We start from the raw sequence: 20,229 nt of genomic DNA on the forward strand, positions 1-20,229 counted from the left end.
AAGGGGTTCTTCCGATCCCGAGGGACCTGTATCCCACTGGAGACAGAAATGGGAGAATTGAATGAAAAATGCAAACCTTAATAAAAGATGCAAAATGAAACTTTATGCACTGTAGGATATATATGCCAAACGCATACACACACTCGTATACAATTGCACCCGGAAAGACAGGATCTGGACAGAGATCAGCTAGAGAGCTAGCCAGTGGCGGTTCTAGACCATTTCAACTGGGGCGGGGGGCAAGCTGGGGCCAGTTGTACTGTTAGAGGGGCCAGTTACATTAGACGTTATTGTTGTCATAGCGTTTTCTTCACTGCATTGCAGGCATTAGCAGGCAAAAGACCATGTTCATAATCATCATCGTTGCCACTGTCTAATAACGGATGTAAAAAAAGAACGATAGCAAAAATTAGTTACCTAAAAATGATTTCGTACTCCACATTTAGGGGGGCCACAAGGGGGTCCAAAATTGTTGTCACAGGGCACTCCCCCCCCCCCCTTGTTCTACTTACCCAGAGTCAGATGAACTCATAGAAACCATTTGTATGTCTGCATGCAGTATGAAGTAGCGGTAGTTTCGTGAGTCAATGCTAACTAGTGTTAGCACAATGACTGGAAGTCTACAGGTACGGTAGCATTGCGAGAGGGAGCAACTACAAAAAAGAGAGAAGCTAGAGAGAGTGGTCAGTATGTGGCCAGCCAAAATTTAATTTTTTTTACATTTTAGTAGACACTCTTATACAGAGCGACTTACAGTAGTGAATACATACATTATTTTTATTTTTTTCTCCGTACTGGTCCCCCGTGGGAATTGAACCCACAACCCTGGCGTTGCAAACACCATGCTCTACCAACTGAGCTACACGGGACAAAATCTCAGACAGCTGAGGTGATCATAGGGCAGGGTTGGAGAGTATCTGATTACATGTAAAAAAAAAAACCTGCTAATGTACTCATTTACATTATCAGCGAAAATATTGTCCCTCTCCATCAGTGTCTTATCCAAAAGAACAGGCTGCCCCAGACTCATATAATTTTTCTCTTGATTCTAACCTTAATTTAGAGCACTAAAGGTCACTTGACTCTCCACATGATCTCCCTGACCTGGAGGATGTGAATGTTGAAGCTCCAGACAGCACCTGCATCTTGTTCTCTCAGATACATTGCATACCACACACAATGAAAGAGGAAGAACCTGAGAGAATGTATTCTCTATTGTCTGACAGCTGTCTGCTGCATGCTATTTGTCAGGTGCACCTGAGAGATGACCCTCTGACCCCTGACCTGCTCCTGATCCTAAAGTTCACATTACAAACAAGGAGGGTTTTCCATCTGTCAAAATGACAACTTGTACTTGTAAATCACAAACGTTTACCTGCTGATCATACAATTAATTTAATTTTGCAAGGATGGTCACGGGAGACTAGATCCTCATAAATAAGCCACATTAAACCTTGCCGTTGTCAGGTTCGCTGTCAGCATGCGTCACGTTATCCTATTTGCTCAGGTGATACTGTTTGCTTTTGGCACGAGTCATTCTCGTGCCGAATTCCTTTGAGCATATTTTACTCTCAGTGGGCCTCTGTGTCGTCTGAGTTAACTCGTTTTCTAGACGAATGTCGCTCGTATCAATTTTACGCACAAGCTGGGGCAAGTTGTACTGTTAGGGGGGCCAGTTACATTAGACGTTATTGTTGTCATATCGTTTTCTTCACTGCATTGCAGGCATTAGTAGGCAAAAGACCATGTTCATAATCATTCCACAATTTATTTGCATTTTCTGTCTAATAACGGATGTAAAAAAAGAACGATAGCAAAAATTAGTTATGTAAAAATTATTTCATACTCCACATTTAGGGGGGCCACAAGGGGGTCCAAAATTGTTGTCACAGCCCCCCCCCCTCCCCCCAGAACCGCTAGTGCCACTAGTTGGTCAGAAGGTTCAAATCAACGTATCATATCGTGGTGTAGATGTACTGTAGATCGAATTGCACTCTACATGTTCTTCCTTACTATGGGTCATATTAGCTGGCTATCCCGGCGTAAAAACCCTTTTAAAAACCCAGTACGTACATTTGACGAAGGGAAAGGACATCATAAGATATTCTAGTTTCATTTACAGCACAATTAAAATGATCATTACTCCCTACTCGGAAATTACGATATGAAACGATGATTTGAACCTTCTGACCAACTAGTGCGTCAGACGGCGCCTCACTGTCTGATTCATATCGCGTGATTTCTGATGATTGTTCTCTATTATATCGATTGATTGGTTCTGTATGGGGTGAAACTGGGCACATTATCCCATTGGACAAACACTGGTTGAATCAATGTTGGTTACACGTCATTTCAATGAAATTACGTTTAACAAACGTGGAAAATACATTAATGTAAGTATGTACCCGTGGGATTACAGGTGACCCAGTCACACACACACACACAGACACACACACAGTAACGGTCGCAGCCTGGTGTCATATTTGTCACCTCAGAGTGATATGTGTTGGCTGTTTTATTTGAGTCCACCTCGGATTCTCTTGTGTAATCATGGCGATGCGCGTGGATGCCTCATGGACAGAAAGAGCGGCCACCTAGGGCAGGCCTATATATACAGTATATATAGCACAAATGTATGAAAGCCTACTTTTTCTTTCTGAAGTCATAACGCTAAGGACTCTATAGGACTGGAAACTTCAGCGACACTTAAATTAGTCTCCTCACACTCTATAGCTATTTGAGGCTCAGGGCGCACTTGAAGGCAGAAGCGCTTTGAAGCGCAACGGTAACATCTGGCATCCCGACTCCAGGAAACTACTGCAAAGACGGACAAGGACGGTGACCTGTGTGGCCAGACATGGAAGAACTTGCTCGTGAGAGTATCAGCCTGTTGGCGAGATCTGCGTCGCACGCGGATCCCCCACGGCTCGGTTCGTTCGGTGCCATCTTCATCATGCTCAAATCTGCCCTAGGCGCGGGACTGCTTAACTTCCCGTGGGCTTTCGAGAAGGCGGGAGGAGTCAATAAAGCCATCAGCGTTGAAATGGTAAGCGCAATCAAAAATCAAGAACCAAAATATTGTTCTAAAAGAAAGAGTAAAGTAATAAAACAGAAAAACATTTTTTTTGTCCACACAATCAAGAAATGTGCTGTAACTTGGTGTCAATTCAATCAAACATGCACTATGGGAAATCTGTGGAAGTCATAGCACCCTTGCACCTTGTTGCACCCTTCATTAAAGTCAAAATTAGTTTACTTCATCCTGTTAATACTTACATGTTCTCATATTAGTTTGTGTGTGTGTCACGGTGGTGGACATCTGGCATATTGTGCAAATGCCAGATGGTCTGGTCCATTTCTAGCCCAGTGGGCCTGTTTGCTTGTTTTTTGTTGTTGCACAAAATGATCATTAACTGGCTAATAATGGGTGCCTCGAGAAAAAAATAGGCCAGTGTTTTAGAAATGCCAGGACTGATTTCTGGTCCCAGTCTGCCCCTGTGTATGTGTGATGGCCTGTGTGAGGCCGCATACACCCATGGCCTAGGCCTGCTTTGTTGAATTTCCTCTCCTTGGTGTGAATGAGATGCATCTTTTCACAGGCTAACTCTAATGAAGGGCTCATGGGTCAGGAGCCAGGCAGGCGCCCATGCATGTATACTGTAATATCAGCAGTACCCACCACGAAGGCCTGCCTGTGTGTGTATTTGTGTTTCTTTCTGTATGTGTCTGATGGGTGAATGATTTACTCCATCAGGGCTACGACACACAATTAGTCTAGTGGTTTCCATCTCACTGTATCATTGATGGGGAACATGGTTTGCATTTAAATTGCCAAGGGTGAGCTCCCTGTCAAACTTCTAGCACTTATCCAAACAGTTTTAGGGAGGAAATTCAGGGAGGAAGGGAGAATAGCACTGGAACCGTTTACGTGCTCAGACATAATGATATCTGTACTGCAAAACACTCTCCTTCAACCCCGACCCCCACCCCCAGGTGTCACTGGTGTTCCTGATCAGCGGATTGATCATCCTGGGCTATGCTTCGTCCATCAGCAGAAAGAATACCTATCAGGACGTGGTGCGAGAGGTGTGTGGGGGGGCCATCGGCCAGCTGTGTGAGGTCTGCTTCTGCTTCAACCTCTTCATGATCTCTGTGGCCTTCCTGGTGGTGGTGCAGGACCAGCTAGACAAACGTGAGTGATAACCTCCAGACCAGCATTGGCACAGCATCACGTCGTTCACACAATGGCCCCGTAGCCACAGTTAGAAATGGATGCGGTTAGCTGATATACCGATAGAACCACCAACGTCCTGAAAATGTTTTAATGTGTATCTATGAGTGTTTTCTGTATGTGTTCCAGTGTGTGTGTCTCTGTATGAGACGGTGACGGGGTCCTTTGAGGGCGAGATACCGTACCACTGGTACATGGACCAACGGTTCCACCTCTTCATCATGTGCCTCATCTTCATCCTCCCTCTCTCCATCCCCAAAGAGATTGGCATCCAGAAATACACCAGGTGTGTCGGTTGGAGCGGGGGTGCTTGTCTGTGTAATATGTTGTGCATGTCTGTGTGTGTTTGAATTGGGACACTTCATGGTTATTCAGACCCCCTATTTCCCCTCTCTTTCTTTGACTCTTTGACTCTCTGTATCACTCAGTGTGCTGGGCACTCTGGCTGCTACATATCTCTGTGTGGCTGTCATTGTCAAATACTACATGATGGACGAACATTCAGCCGTCATTACCCCAGAGCACAGTGAAGGGTCAGTGAGTGTATGAGTTGGTTTGTGTGAGTGTGTGTATGTATGTGCATGTGTGTTTGTGTGCATGTGTTTCTTCGGCAGGTATGAGTATACTTGTGCATATGATGTGTGTGATAATCTGTTATTCCCTGTCTTCTATGTTTTCTAGAAAAGATTCATGGGCATCAATGTTCAGCGTCGTTCCCACCATCTGTTTTGGCTTCCAGGTACAGAACAATCTTTTAACTGTTTGAAGTTTGGAGACAGTATCTGTACTATAGGGTTATGCATTTTGCTTGTGTGTGTGTTACACTGCTACAACACCTATACTCTGTTTGTGTATTATTAGTATGTATATGAATGTGTGTTTGTGTGTTGTAGTGCCATGAGGCCTGTATAGCCATCTACAGCAGCATGGAGAACAAGAAGCTCTCCCATTGGGTGATCATCTCTGTGATCTCTATGTTCTTCTGCCTGCTCATCTACACCCTTACAGGTGAGCTGGCCTGTCAGTCATGGCATGGTCCCTCCTTCTTTGAAGTAAATCACTGATAAAAGTGGTTGGATGGTTTTAGCGTTGAGCAGTGAATACCTCAAGGAAAGAAGGATGGATTTAAGGATGCAAGGAAGTATTCAAACAGGACTTGATGTCCAGCTGTTTAGTGCATTGTGGGAGCTGTCAGGCTGTCAGTCATATCTCTTTCTCTGTTCTTAGGTATCTTTGGCTTCCTGACGTTTGGGCGCACAGTGGCGGCTGATATTCTGATGTCATATCCTGGAAATGATGTGGTCATGATCATTGCCAGACTGCTATTTGGAATATCAATCATCACCATCTATCCAATTATACTTCTGTTGGGAAGGTAGGGCCCCACTTGGACAGCACAAGCGGTTGTTTCTGTGTGTTACCATGTAACTGAGTCTGTGTATATACATTTATGTTCATTGCATAGGTCTGTCATTCTGGACCTGATGTTGCGAATTCGTCGCCGTCGGCGCGGTGGGGTCACACATTCGTTTGAGAACCAATGCAGAGTGATTCTGACTGTCATCTGGATCACAATCACCCTCCTCATCGCCATGTTCGTCCCTGACATGAGTGAGGTCATCAGCGTTATCGGAGGAATCAGTGCCTTCTTCATCTTTATCTTTCCTGGTATGAAACAAAGTGTGTGTGTGTGTGTGTGTGTGTGTATGTAGGCATGTGTCTGAGGTTGTTTGTGTCTCACAAGCCTTCCTGTGTTGAGCTGATCCTGTGTTTGTGTAAAACTTGTGTCAACTAACATTGAGATGTGTGTTGCAGGGCTTTGCCTGGTATTCACTATGCAGTCAGAGCCTGTGTCGCCCAGAGTCAGGTGAGTGGAGTAGTTTGAAGTTATGAGATCACCTGGTGGTTTTGAATTGAATCACAAACTGCCCACAAAACATGAGTTAAATTGCATACTATTGCATTACTATTGTAAACATTCATGAATGTACCTGATTCCACCCATTTCTTCCTCTTTTGTCCCTCTGTCTCTCTCTCTCCCTGTCTGCAGGGTAGTGTGCACTGTGTGGGGTGTGATTACTGTAATTGTTGGAGCCTTCATTTTGGGACAGAGCACTACCATTGCCATTATGGAGATCTTCCACAAATTGTGATAACCATCACCATCAGAACCACCAAATCACCAACACTGTCATCTGTCATTATCAATAAAACAACATCATTATGATTGTACCCGGGTTCTGTTTGAGGTTCATCCTGTTTTTAAAGTTGATGTTTATGGGAGTCAGAAGTCTAGAATAAGATATTGATGTAGTGCTGCTATATCAACACTGCATGGGGAAATTGATCAATGTATTTATGTATGCATAGACATGTATGAGCATTCATAAATTATTCTTCCTTTGTGGCCATCACAACTAATCACAACAGATATGCAGCTACAGTCCAGTCAGCATGCAGTGTGTCATGTTGCAGAGCTGTGGCAGGGGGCAGTCTTTCATAGGGATGAAGGCAGGAAGACTGAATGAGTTCTTCCACAATGAGACATTGTAAATATAGACTGCACCTCGAAATGACAGAACATATGGAAACACTTCTATTTTCTCTCCCTCTATACCGTTTTTTTGTTGTTGTTGCTCTGCATCTCTTCTTCTCTCCCACTCTCCCTCCCCACTGACCTCCCTCTATCCCAGCTGTGAGTACTGGTATATCAGTGATGGTGCGGTGTAGAGCCCGACAGCAGAGATGCTGAATATGACTGTTTTAGTGTTAACCAACATCAGACTCAGGAGTTATAGCAATCAATCAATTAATCAATCAAATGTATTTATAAAGCCCTTCTTACATCAGCTGATGTCACAAAGAGCTGTACAGAAATCCAGCCTAAAACCCAAAACAGCAAGCAACGAAGATGTTGAAGCACTGTGGCTAGGAAAAACTTCCTAGAAAGGCCAGAACGTAGAAAGAAACCTAGAGAGGAACCAGGCTATGAGGGGTGGCCAGTCCTCTTCTGGCTGTGCCGGGTGGAGATTATAACAGAACATGGCCAAGATATTAAAATGTTCATAGATGACCAGCAGGGTCAAATAATAATAATCACAGTGGTTGTAGAGGGTGCAACAGGTCAGCACCTCAGGAGTAAATGTCAGTTGGCTTTTCATAGCCGATCATTCAGAGTATCTCTACCGCTCCTGCTGTCTCTAGAGAGTTGAAAACAGCAGGTCTGGGACAAGGTAGCACGTCCAGTGAACAGGTCAGGCTTCCATAGCCGCAGGCAGAACAGTTGAAACTGGAGCAGCAGCACGACCAGGTGGACTGGGGACAGCAAGGAGTCATCAGGCCAGGTAGTCCTGAGGCATGGTCCTAGGGCTCAGGTCCTCTGAGAGAGAGAGAGAGAGAGAGAGAAAAGAGAGAGAGAATTAGACAGAGCATATTTAAATTCACTCAGGACACCGGATAAGACAGGCGAAATACTCCAGATATAACGGACTGAACCCTAGCAGAGTGTGAAGCGTGTGTGTGTGAGTAGGTGTGAGTCGGTGTGTGAATGAGTTATGTACTGTATCTATGCATAGAGAGACATAGGCCGAAACCACAGATCAGGCTGCTGACAACACACACACGCATGCAGCCCTTATACACATTCACAACAGTGTAACATCATTACATCTGCCTCCTAATTTGCCCGTGGCAAATTAAATTCCTTAAATTCAATAAAGTGGCACTATTTGAAGACAATTGAATAATTACTGGATACTATTATGTAAATTAAACAGGAAGACAATGGAACTGACCGTCAAACATTTAATCAATGTGACAGCGGCAGCACAAGATCACGCACACGTACACACACACACACACACACACACACACACACACACACACACAGAGAGAGAGAGAGCTCTGATAGCTCGCAAGCTGACGGTAGAATATATTAATGATTACTATTGCTCAAATGGAAGAAGAGGAGATTGGGGTTTGTGCGTTTTTCCCCCCAGATCTTTATTGGCAGGGAGTGACTGAGAGGGAAACACTGCTCAGATGATCAATCAGAAACACTTTTAATCCTCTTAGTCACACATCCTTTGCTTTGTTATCTTGCTGTCAGACTGTGTGAGAATACTTGAAACGTGTGTGTCTACGTGAGTGCGCATGTGAGTGTGAGTGTGTGTGTGTGTATTGAAGTTTGTGTGATTTGAAGATTGTATGGGTGTTTCAAATATACAATAATTCTGTCCCTAGTAGCTGACAGATTGCCCTGTGATCCAAGCACAAGCAGGCTATCATAACCTACACTGCATTGCTCTATACTGCCTGAGGTATCTAAAACACACATCAGAGCTTGAATAAAGTACATTTTCAAAACATGACTGTACCGCAGATTAAGAGATTGATTATGTAATTGAAGGCACCATCAAGGAGCAACTCTCTGCTTCTATTTCTAGGTGTTTTTCTTTTTGAAGGCTGTATGTTAATAGGTTAATTTAGAGAAAAAATGCTAACGCTGTAATCTGTGGCAGATATTGCAATTATCGTCTCACTGCTGCTCTGTCCATCATTGGTAATGAGAGGAATTGCTGTCCCTGCGGGAAGCTCATCAGGATTTCTCTAAGAGTTATGGAATAACTGGAAGCTGGGATAAGAGGAGGTAAACACAAATTACATAATATACAGTATGTGCATGAAATACAGTGAGTACACCAAACATTAGGAACACCTTCCTTATATTGAGTTCCAACCCCCTCAGGACAGCCACAATTCATCGGGGGATGGACTCTATGGTGGACCATTCTTGATACACACGGGAAATTGTTGAGCGTGAAAAACCCAGCAGCGTTGCAATTCTTGACACAAAAGCCTGGCATCTACTACCATACCCTGTTCAAAGGCACTTACATATTTTACCCTCTGAATGGCACACATACACAACCCATGTCCCAATTGTCTCAAGGCTTAAAAATCCTTCCGCCCTGTTCCCAATCCTTCCGCCCTGTTCCCAGCATTCAGCAGCCGTGTCTCTGTTCTCGTGTGTTACAGTTCCAACACACTGCCCCCTCTAACACACACATACACACACAATGATAGTGACATCATGAAGAGACATAGATATCACTGACATAGACAACTGCAAACAAACACATTGTCATAGAGGAAGAGTGAAACATCTCTCTAGAGAGGGAAACACAATAAAGCAAGAAAAATAGAAAGTGACAGTTTAAGTCAGAGGTTTACATACACCTTAGCCAAATACATTTAAACTCAGTGTTTCCACAATTCCTGACAATTAATCCTAGTAAAAATTCCATGTCTTAGGTCAGTTAGGATCACCACTTTATTTTAAGAATGAGAAATGTCAGAATAATAGTAGAGGTAGCCTTCCACAAGCTTCCCACAATAAATTGGGTGAATTTTGGCCCATTCCTCCTGACAGAGCTGGCGTAACTGAGTCAAGTTTGTCGGCCTCCTTGATTGTATACGCTTTTTCAGTTCTGCCCACACATTTTCTATGGGATTGAGGTCAGGGCTTTGTGATGACCACTCCAATACCTTGACTTTGTTGTCCTTAAGCCATTTTGCCACAACTTTGGAAGTGTGCTTGGGGTCATTGTCCATTTGGAAGACCCATTTGCGACCAAGCTTTAACTTCCTGACTGATCTCTTGAGATGTTGCTTCAATAAATCCAGATAGTTTTCTTTCCTCATGATGCCATCTATTTTGTTAAGTGCACCAGTCCCTCCTGCAGCAAAGCACCCCACAACATGATGCTGCCACAACCTTGCTTCACGGTTGGGATGGTGTTCTTCGGGTTGCAAGCCTCCCCCTTTTTCCTCCAAACATAATGATGGTCATGACGGCCAAACAGTTCTATTTTTGTTTCATCAGACCAGAGGATATTTCTCCAAAAAGTACGATCTTTGTCCCCATGTGCAGTTGCAAACCGTAGTCTGGCTTTTTTATGGAGGTTTTGGAGCAGTGGCTTCTTCCTTGCTGAGCGGTCTTTCAGGTTATGTCGATATAGGACTCGTTTAACTGTGGATATAGATACTTTTGTACCTGTGTCCTCCAGCATCTTCACAAGGTCCTTTGCTGTTGTTCTGAGATTGATTTGCACTTTTTCGCACCAAAGTACGTTCATCTCTAGGAGACAGAACGCATCTCCTTCCTGAGCGGTATGACGGCTGCGTGGCCCCATGGTATTTATACTTGCGTACTATTGTTTGTACAGATGAACGTGGTTACCTTCAGGCGTTTGGAAATTGCTCCCAAGGATGAACCAGACTTGTGGAGGTCTACAATTGTCCAACCTGTTTAAAAGGCACAGTCTACTTGGTGTATGTAAACTTCTGACCAACTGGAATTGTGATACAGTGAATTATAAGTGAAATAATCTGTCTGTAAGCAATTGCTGGAAAAATTACTTGTGTCATGCACAAAGTAGATATCCTAACCGACTTGCCAAAATTATAGTTTGTTAACAAGAAATTTGTGGAGTGGTTGAAAAACGAGTTTTAATGACTCCAACCTAAGTGTATGTAAACTTCCGACTTCAACTGTAACTTGTAAGCAGGTCTACTTTGGCAATAAAATAATTTTGCACAAATACTTTTCTAAAATCGTCTGAAGAGGAGAATGGTATCCTCAAGTGTGGAGAAAAGGCTGAGACTACCTCAAGCTAAAGCATGTCACAAATAAAGAATATAATTTTAGTTAGTGAATAACATTTTTTAAATGTACAATAATTCCAACTCTTTCGACCCCATTCTGGCATTACTGGCATGTGTCTCTAAAGGTAGTAATTTCTAAGATGTCTAACAGTTACAGCAGTAGTAATTTGTGAACATACTGAGACAGAGCACAGATGTACGCGCCTCAGGGCAGTATGGGTAGAATGCACACAGTTCTTATGTTGTTCTCTCAGACTAATAAACGAACCATTATCATGTCAAATTAAGGCCATTACATCACCCGCAGCTCCACTCTACAGGCTGAGACATTGGGGGATGGGGGTGAAGTTGTGGATTGCTGGTTCCCCAATGGTTCGGTGCAGTCAGAGAAGGACTTAGGTCAGACTTCACTTAATTTGTTCTGGATCAGTTCTATTTAGTGTGGGATTTCCCTAATGGCCCCATTGCCAGTTCTTGACTCGGGCCCCAGCTCACAAGAACTGTACTGGCACCTCAAATGTTCTACAGCTTGAGTTCCAACACCTTAAATATTGGCTTAAAGTTCCAGCACCTAAATACAATCAGTACCGGGACCCAAAAATAGTACCGACACCTATTTCAGACCAAGTCAAGCACTGCCCATTGCCAACCAGGCAGCCTAAGGTCGTCGTCATCCAATCTTTTCAAAATGTTATGTTGCAAACGTGGATTAAAACCATAGGTTTGTGTGGGTGTTTGTCTGGATGAGGTTGGTTGGTTATAAAATGCACAAAATACAGATGGATCTGGTGGAAAAGCAAAAGAGTGATAAAATGTAAACTTAGATATAGCTTAATAATGGGGGGATGACTAGGACTGGGAAAGAAGAGCCCTAAAATGGGAAGTGGTCGTTTAGGAGGAAGACAGTGGAAGTGGATGCCGGGGTTGAATCGAGCAGTGCGTTGAGCAAAGTTGGTGAAGATGAATGGACAACAGTAGTGTCAAAGAATGAAACAAAAAGGAAATGATCTAAAGTTGGAATGGAGGATAGATATTTGTGCATGTGAAGGATGCATGCATCCTGGGGAGGCAGCGTAACCTAGTGGTTAGAGTGTTGGATTAGCAACCGCAAGGTTGCAAGTTCAAATCCCTGAGCTGACAAGGTACAAATCTGTCGTTCTGCCCCTGAACAAAGCAGTTACCCACTGTTCCTAGGCCGTCATTGAAAATAAGAATTTGTTCTTAACTGACTTGCCTAGTTAAATAAAGGTAACATTTTAAAAAATACATGGGAGACCTGTTTGAGGTGTTGAAGATGGTGAAGCATACTCTGGGAAAAGTGGAATCTATCAAAGCTATTATTCTGATTAAGTGGGTTTCTGTAGAACAGAGGAAGGTTGCAGTATCCCTCAAAAGAATCCATACAACAGAAGTATCATGCTTTGAACTTCAGAGCAGAGTGCCTGTGAAAGGAGTCATCTCAGGGGTGACGATGGATGTTAATGTAACCGATGTGAAATGGCTAGTTAGTTAGCGGTGGTGCGCGCTAATAGCATTTCAATCAGTGACGTCACTCGCTCTGAGACTTGAAGTAGGGTTTACCCTTGCGTTGCAAGGGCCGCGGCTTTTGTGGCGCGATGGGTAACGGTGCTTCGTGGGGCGTCAGTTGTTGATGTGTGCAAGGGTCCCTGGTTCGAGCCCGGGTTGGGGCGAAGAGAGGGACGGAACCTACACTGTTACATTGGTGCCGTGACCCGGATCATTGATTGCTGCGGAAAAGGAGGAGGTCAAAGGGAGGGGTGAGCGTAACCGATGTGAAATGGCTAGTTAGTTAGCGGTGGTGCGCGCTAATAGCATTTCAATCAGTGACGTCACTCGCTCTGAGACTTGAAGTAGGGTTTCCCCTTGCGTTGCAAGGGCCGAGGCTTTTGTGGCGCGATGGGTAACGATGCTTCGTGGGGTGTCAGTTGTTGATGTGTGCAAGGGTCCCTGGTTCGAGCCCAGGTTGGGCTACACCTACACTGTTACATTAACATTAAATACCTGAAGAGAATTCCAGGTTGTCGTAAATGTTTGCTGCCATTCAAAATATACCGTGTGTTATAAAGGTGGATTTTGTGGCATTCATCCCCACAGTTATAAACTTTAGGTAGGTGGCGGTGTACTCACCTTAACTCAGATGCGAGCCACCAACCCAATCCCAAAGAATGATCTTAACTCAATTAAAGGTAACCTGTAGTGGACTTGTGATATTTGTTTGTGTTACTTATGACCAGAGGGAGAAGGCGCTTTGTGTCATGCAACGTGGGTTAAGATCTGTTTCTTGCTTGCTCTTAGCTCTCTGTGGTAGCGTTAAGTGTGGAGGTGTAGCAATTGAAGTTGAACATTCCTGGTGTTTGTGATGCCTGCCGTTTGGTGCGATGCAGGTGCATCGTGGTGAAACAAAAGAGTCATTGTCAGTCTCTACCAGACAAAGTCATGTTAGGATATATCAGTTATCTGGTTAGGGCTTTTGTGCAGAATCCACTGCTCTGTTTCAGGTGCAACGTTTATGTTCATGTTGCAGCAGTGTGTAAGAGGGAGATTCCAAGATGTGGGAAGTGTGCTGGAGGGCATGTGCCAGAGGATTGTGAAGTTTCGGTGGATAAAGTTGTTTGTCAATTGTAGGGGTGCTCATGTTTCTGGGGATCGGAAATCTATGTGGCTCTAGAGGCAGGTTGAGGTGGCCAGGGTCAGAGTAGTGCAGAGGGTGTCATATGCTGAGGAGGATGGGTCAAGGGTGAGGCTCCCAGTGAGTGTTAGATTTGTGCCAGCACAGAGGGATAGGCCAATCAGTGAGTTATGCTTCAGTAAGGTTGGCTTCTTAACGTTCATAGTAATGGATATCAACTGTATTGCAGAAATGGGAAGTAAATCACAGAAAATATATGCTGTGGTGGCAACTGCAGAGAAGTATTTAGTTATACAAGATTTAACTTCAGAAGAGTTACAGGGTGTGTTGAGCAGTGATGTCCCATCTTCTCAGGCTGTTGGCCTAGGGTAGGATCAGAGAGGGTTAAAGTCGTGGAATAAGGTGATGAGTTTTAATGAGTATATGGTTAGTTGATAGGGTAATATATATTTTTTTTAAATTCTGATTCCCATTTAGTATTTTAAGTGTAATGGATCTATAGTTCAGTTGGGGGCGGTAATGCAACATATTGGATGCCAACCGCCATTAAACCTCACCGAAGAAGTCTGTTTTTTCGGGGGGCGCTATTTTTTTAAAGGTGTCTGCTCAGAAGCTAGCTGTGCTGAGCCAAAGAGGATGTTAGCTGACCTAGCATTAGCTAGGTAGGAGCCTTTTTAAGTTAGCATTATGACCGGCGGGAAGCTTACATTTTGTTTGTAACTTAACGACCGTAAGCGTTGTGAACGTGTGCCTATTATGGAAGTGTTTGTACAGTAAACAAGCAAGGTATAGTAGCAAGTTCAAGTTATTCATTAGGATATGTTCCTTAACACTAGAGAAACTAGCTTTGTTGGCTAACGAAATGAGTTTAGGCCTAAAAGTCGACCCCGTAGTTTCTTGCTTAACACAGACGAAGCCGCTGCACTTGCAAGGAGAGGGGGACAAATGCTGTTAGCAACTCACAGAATCATGTCCTGGCCCGTGTGATGTGTGGCCATTTAAACATCTAGTTAAGTTATGTGTCCCTTAAATATGTATTATAGACGGAAATAAATGATTTCGCTTACTTGTTTCGCCTTTAGGCACGTTGTATGAAATGCCTAACGTTTAGCTAGCTTTATTTAGTAGGAGGTTGTCCTGCTTGCTGTGGGTGCGTTCCTAAATTAGCTCTATCTACTCCGATTTCAGAGCACTCTGGTCTGAGTATGCAAGATCGCAGAATACTGTTATGAAGTTACGAACGCTCAACACCCGTTGAATATGGCCGGAATCAGTAAACGGCACCCCATTTAGTCACCAAAGCTCTGAATAACATGAAAACAGCCTAACCTGCTCTGCTAGGGTGAGTAATGGTCAGAGTGAGGTGTTCTCTCATTTGTGTCTGGAAGTAACTAGCCAACGTTAGCCAGTTCGTTTGGGTGATTGACTGCGGTTGTGAGGTCAGAACGCTCGGATCAACCCAACTTTTCTTTGGCCGGAGCGTCCAGTGTGCGCTCTGAACGCTACAAGAGTGAAACGCTCTGAATTTAGGAACGGACAATCTGACAACGCTCTGAATTTACAAACGCCCAGAGCACACTCTGTCACTCCAGATTGAATTTACAAACACACCCTGTTGCTTGAGATGCAGAAAATGATTAATGTACACTGCCAAATGTCAATTTAACATAAGGCAAAGCCTACTATTCCATCATAGTTAAATCATGTTAGCAACTGTGTAGCTGAACATTAAGAATTATTGCAGGGCTTGGTTATGTGTTTAGAAAGGTTTATTCAGTTAGGCCTATTTTATTGGTGTGTTCAGACTCCGAGCCCATACCGTGGTAGAAATCGTTATGGTACCAGCCATTAGTCTAGTGTACATATAAATCAGTAATCAACCACTGCCCATGCATATATAGAGTGACGGCAGTAGCTACGCAGAGCTGGGACCAGGCATTAATGCATATAAACTAAAAAGTCAACAAATATGATTGTAAATAAAATAGTTACTTGATATAATCTACATTATGCAGGGCATGCATGCATGCATTGTATAGCGTTGTGGATGTCAGCAAATCACATCGGTTGTTTTTTGTTGTTGCTGCAGGGTGTCTGGTGGAGAGGATGAGTTGGGGCCGGGGAGCGAGGAGGAAAGCTGGCAGGCAGCAGCCCACTGACGTGGAAGCCTTTGACCCGGAAGTAGTTGCAGAGGTCAGAGAACTCTTCAATAAAGTCAGGACATACGTCAAACCGGCCAATGGGGAGTGGTGTATCCCTGACCCCAGCGACGCACTGAGACACCCGGCCCAGGACCACGTCCTCCTGCAGACCCTGAAGACGTCACTAAATGAGGTGAAGAACCAACTTAGCGATAAGGATCTGGAAGTCTGGCACCAGCATACCAATTCCACCAACCGTGCCGGGAAGGTCATTGCTACTGTGCGAGCTGCCGCCAATGCCGAAATCTGCACTCAGGCCTGGTGCAAGTTCTATGAGATCCTGGGCACCTTCAACCTTCTGTCAGAGGAGGCGTTGCAGAGCGGGGAGCTGAACACGGTTCACCTGTGTGAGGCTCCAGGGGCCTTCATCGCCGCTCTGAACCACTATCTCAAAACCAGCAAGCACACGCGCTACTGTGACTGGAGTTGGGCAGCCAACACACTCAACCCCTATCACGAGGCCAACGGAGGGGGCACCACCATCACGGACGACCGCCTCATCGCCAACACTCTGCCCTGGTGGTTCTTTGGCTCGGACAACACAGGAGACATCATGAGCCAGAAGCACCTGTTGGAGCTGCAGACCTTTGTGGGTAACATGCGCCGTATTGACGTGGTGACGGCGGACGGGAGCTTTGACTGCCAGGGGAACCCCGATGAGCAGGAGGCCCTGGTGTCATCGCTGCACTACTGTGAGGCTGCGGCCGCACTCTTCCTTCTGGGCCCAGGCGGCTCGTTTATACTGAAGATGTTCACTCTGTACGAGCACTCCTCCGTCTGCCTGCTCTACCTGTTAAACTGCTGCTTCCGCTCCGTCAGCATCTTCAAACCGGCAACCAGCAAAGCAGGGAACTCTGAGGTGTACGTCGTCTGTCTTCACTACGATGGTAAGGAGGCTGTGAGGCCCCTGCTGTCCAAGCTGATCCGTCACTTCGGGCCGGACCTGGCTGCCCGTGAAGCCCTATTCCCCAGCAAGCTCCTCCCACAGTCGTTCATGGCGCAACATGAGCAGGCGTGCTCCTACTTCCATGCCCTACAGACTGGGACAATTAGGGAAAACCTGAGATTGTTTGAGGGCCTGAATGAGAAGCAGAGGCAACGACTGGAAAACATCAGGGACCGCACTGCTCAGGAGTACCTGCAGCGCTTCCAGGTAAGAGTGGCAAATGTGCAAAGTTAATTAAAGTAGATGGCGAAGCCTATAGCTCGATAAAAGTTTGCTGATGCCCTTTGACCATTAGTTAGACATTATAAAGTGCTAGGATAATAATTATCTACAATTTAAGAATAATTCTTGATGAGTATAATATGAGATATTCAGTGACCGATGGCCACCTCCTGAATTTATTTTTGGTGGATCTGTCATTTAGTATCAGTGACTTGTTTAATACAAAGTTCTGCATAAAAATGTTCAAGCCACAGGCCTGAGCTGTTCTTCCTATTCCTGTGTGTAGGTGAGTTTTCTGCCGCGGGCCCGCTGGTTGTCTCGTAACACAGTGGCCCCATCGTGTTGCAGCGTAACGAGTCAGAGGCCCCTGAGCCAGAAGAATCAGATGGGCTCCTTTAACCAGCGGATTGAGCTGCAGGCCCTGGGCTGGAAGGAGCGTGTTGGGAAGGGCCGCTACGCTGCCTGTGTGGAAGGGCACGGCCCCGAGGGCACGGGGGCAGGCTGTGTGCTGGCAGGGCCACTGGCAGAATGCCATATGGACACCTGGTTTGTGATGGTGGGGGCGGCCCTCACTGTAGTCAGGAATTCACCATTCTGTGATGGGGGTCTGTTGAACCACCTCAATGAAGCCTTGGAGCAGGCTACCCTAGGCTCAGGCATGGGCAGGTCAGCTGCCTGGACTCTGGTCCCTCCCTGTAGCTCCTGCCCAATGGTTGGTACCACTTCCATCCTCTCAGAGGTGGCAGCCCTATGTGACATCTCTCCCTGCAATGGCAAGGGAAACAGAAAGTGCCTAGTCTTTGGCAGAGCATCGTGTTGGGGGGATTGTGAGGAGCAGGCTGGGGGGTTGGTGCTGGAGTTCTGTTCGGAGCCCTCGTTACCACCTACGGCCCACATCACTCTGCATGACGGGGAGCCGCAGTATCAGAGAGACCTGCTGGACTGCGTCCTGATCTCCCTGCGCCGCATGGGACCCGGCGACGCCCTCCTCCTGCCCATCCTCTCCGCCTTTACCCGTGTAACCGCGGCAACCGTCCTTTGCCTCCATCTGTCCTTCCGCTCTGTCACCTTCAGGTGTCCTTCTCCTCCAGGTGCTGCGGGGGCGGTGCTGGTATGTGTGGGGTTCTGTCCAGAGGCTGCCGCTCGACTCCTTCCCTACCTTGGTGACCTGCAGGAGCGTATGGGCTGCCTGGCCAGGAGGGAGGAGGACACTGACAGTCTGCCTCCTGGAGGCCAGAGACAGGTACTGCAGTTTGTTCCCATGGAGGAGCTGCTCAAAGGAGAGCTGACAGAGTTCCTGTGGACCATGAACTCAGCCATCGCACGTCAACTGCTGCACCTGCTCATGCAGGCTTAGCTGGGGTCAACAGAGGGGCTCTGAGTGTCTCAGGTGGATTGTACCATAGCCTGGCCCGAAAACAAGCACTGACTAGCTAATTTCTCTAGCCCCTACCCCATCAGTGTTGACAAATGTGAAGGAATTGGATGGGTGGAAGCAATATGGTGGAAGCTCCCCCATAACTTAATCCCATCTGGTCCCTTCAGATCTGTATCACAGAAGTGGTATGGGGTTGTTTTTGGACCTCGCAACTTTCAATATTTAATAAGGGCACAGTTGGTCCTTGTTTTGATGAAAATTAGAGGCAAGCAATTCGCTGAAGTAAATCTATTTGATATCATATGATTGGTGCTGTGATGATCAGACATTGAAGACCTAACTGACTTTATTTTTTTTTTATGATTGTAAATATCAACAGTTAATCTGTTTTGAATTAGGACAACATTTGGTCACATTTCCCTGGGTCTCTGATCTAATGTATTTTTAGGACAGCACAATAACTCATGTACTGCTAATTCAAGTTATTTGAAGTAAAAAATACTTCATATTAGTTTCACTATTAAAATAAAAATATTATCATGCATTTTGTTAGGAGTTAAAAAGCCTTTTTTGTGTCATTTTCCTGACACTGTCTAACCAGAAGTGACTAAATACAGTAGATTGTGTGACTGTTTTTTTACCTGGTGACTGCTGTGAAGGCTAGCAGTGCATGCACTGTTTCACTCTGCAGGGGTTTGAAGAAAATGTACTCTTGCCTCTACGGCATCTATACTTAAACCCCATTTACACCTGGTGTTAAACTGCAAATGAATACCTGATTATGTAGGATCTGATAATGTCCACAACACAGCTGGCCTTGAAATGCGTCTCATATCAGTCTTGTCTGCATTTTTACGTTTTCTTTGGAATGATGCATCCACTATGTGGTCAGATACTTTATTGAAGAAAATGGTTGGACCGAAATGTTGTGCTTTGGGTTTTGGGAACGTGCTGTGCAAGCCAATGTGTCCACAATGTGTTTTATATATACTTTTGTATAGGTTTTGTTTGCCTTTGAAAAAACTATTTTTTTATATTTATGTGCTGTTGAATATTTGAAGTCATTTTTTTTGGTGCAGGTTGTATTCCTTTAATAACAAAAATATTGACTTCACTGAATTCTTACCTCGTTTTGCCTTACTTTAGTGAACAGAAACAGAGGAGAGTTTATTTATTTTCAGGATATTTACAACAGAGTCTGGAACACAGCCATTTGTGAAAACCAAGAAAAGTCTTCATTAGCAGAAACTGTCAGGACAATCCTGGTGTCTACTTCAGCAAGAGCCTCCACTTCGGGAAGAGGGTTTAAGGTTTACCAAAGCGAGTGAGAACCCCCAGGGGTGCTCTGTAATAAACACAAGCTGCTGAAATCAGGGTAAATAAAGATACTGGGAGACGATTCTTCTTTCTCTTTGTTGTGCTCTAAATTAGTTTTTATAAAACCATCCAAAAGCACAAAGGAAACTTCAGAGCTACAGCCCTGAGCCTTCTTTATGCAGTACAATGTACTGTCAGTACATGTTATAGGTAGATGAGGTATAAGATTAAGTGATGATCAAATCTTTGTATCACAGTAGGCCATTTGGAGAAAGGGAGTGTTTGAGAAGCTGTATTTGTCCCAGTGTATCATCTGAAGACCAGCCATTCCCTAATTTTCTGATTAATACTTTTCCTGTGTGTGTTAATTAGTCAGCAGTCAGGAGGGAAACAACTGAAGGACAGGGTAATAAAGAAGATGACAGTGAGGCTTAAAATGCCTCAACAGCCAAGGGGTTCCTGTCAGCTCAAAAGGAATAGATTCAGATTGCATTTTTAGACATCTCATTGTTTCGCTGCTGACTTCTTCTAATCCCTGTGGCTGCTGTTGAACACAGTTTGTCATTTTCACATTCTTCCTCTATCTCTCTCACACTCTCTGTTCCTCTTTCTCAGCCC

General features: G+C 44.9%; 2 protein-coding genes across 5 annotated transcripts; both read left to right on the top strand.

Moving 5' to 3' along the window:
- The first annotated feature begins 2,512 nt into the window (after positions 1-2,512).
- Positions 2,513-6,468, top strand: LOC115203132 (putative sodium-coupled neutral amino acid transporter 8). Of its 2 annotated transcripts, XM_029767536.1 has the most exons (10): positions 2,514-3,046; positions 3,994-4,192; positions 4,361-4,517; positions 4,660-4,764; positions 4,913-4,970; positions 5,125-5,239; positions 5,459-5,606; positions 5,697-5,899; positions 6,047-6,098; positions 6,282-6,468. In XM_029767536.1, exons 1-10 carry the CDS (start codon positions 2,858-2,860, stop codon positions 6,382-6,384), a joined length of 1,329 nt encoding a protein of 442 aa, XP_029623396.1. In that variant the 5' UTR covers positions 2,514-2,857; the 3' UTR covers positions 6,385-6,468. The 2 variants fall into 2 exon arrangements, with proteins under 2 accessions (XP_029623397.1, XP_029623396.1); XM_029767537.1 differs by lacking the exon at positions 4,660-4,764 and having other exon boundaries at positions 2,513-3,046.
- A 7,683-nt stretch (positions 6,469-14,151) lies between these two features.
- Positions 14,152-19,693, top strand: cmtr2 (cap methyltransferase 2). Of its 3 annotated transcripts, none has more exons than XM_029767538.1 (3): positions 14,152-14,333; positions 15,637-16,901; positions 17,203-19,693. In XM_029767538.1, the coding sequence occupies exons 2-3, from the start codon at positions 15,654-15,656 to the stop codon at positions 18,271-18,273; spliced, it is 2,319 nt and encodes a 772-aa protein (XP_029623398.1). In that variant the 5' UTR covers positions 14,152-14,333; positions 15,637-15,653; the 3' UTR covers positions 18,274-19,693. The 3 variants fall into 3 exon arrangements, with proteins under 3 accessions (XP_029623398.1, XP_029623400.1, XP_029623399.1); XM_029767540.1 differs by having other exon boundaries at positions 14,189-14,209; XM_029767539.1 differs by lacking the exon at positions 14,152-14,333 and adding an exon at positions 14,826-14,889.
- Positions 19,694-20,229: the final 536 nt, after the last annotated feature.

Source organism: Salmo trutta, chromosome 12, assembly GCF_901001165.1.
Source record: "Salmo trutta chromosome 12, fSalTru1.1, whole genome shotgun sequence".
Classification (NCBI taxonomy): Eukaryota; Metazoa; Chordata; class Actinopteri; order Salmoniformes; family Salmonidae; genus Salmo; species Salmo trutta.

Coding starts and splice junctions, on each gene's coding strand:
- LOC115203132 (XM_029767536.1), top strand. CDS start 2,858: ATGGAAGAACTTGCTCGTGAGAGTATCAGCCTGTTGGCGAGATCTGCG. Junction 4,971..5,124: donor CCATCTGTTTTGGCTTCCAG/GTACAGAACAAT, acceptor TGTGTGTTGTAG/TGCCATGAGGCCTGTATAGC. Junction 5,240..5,458: donor GCTCATCTACACCCTTACAG/GTGAGCTGGCCT, acceptor CTCTGTTCTTAG/GTATCTTTGGCTTCCTGACG.
- cmtr2 (XM_029767538.1), top strand. CDS start 15,654: ATGAGTTGGGGCCGGGGAGCGAGGAGGAAAGCTGGCAGGCAGCAGCCC. Junction 16,902..17,202: donor AGTACCTGCAGCGCTTCCAG/GTAAGAGTGGCA, acceptor TCCTGTGTGTAG/GTGAGTTTTCTGCCGCGGGC.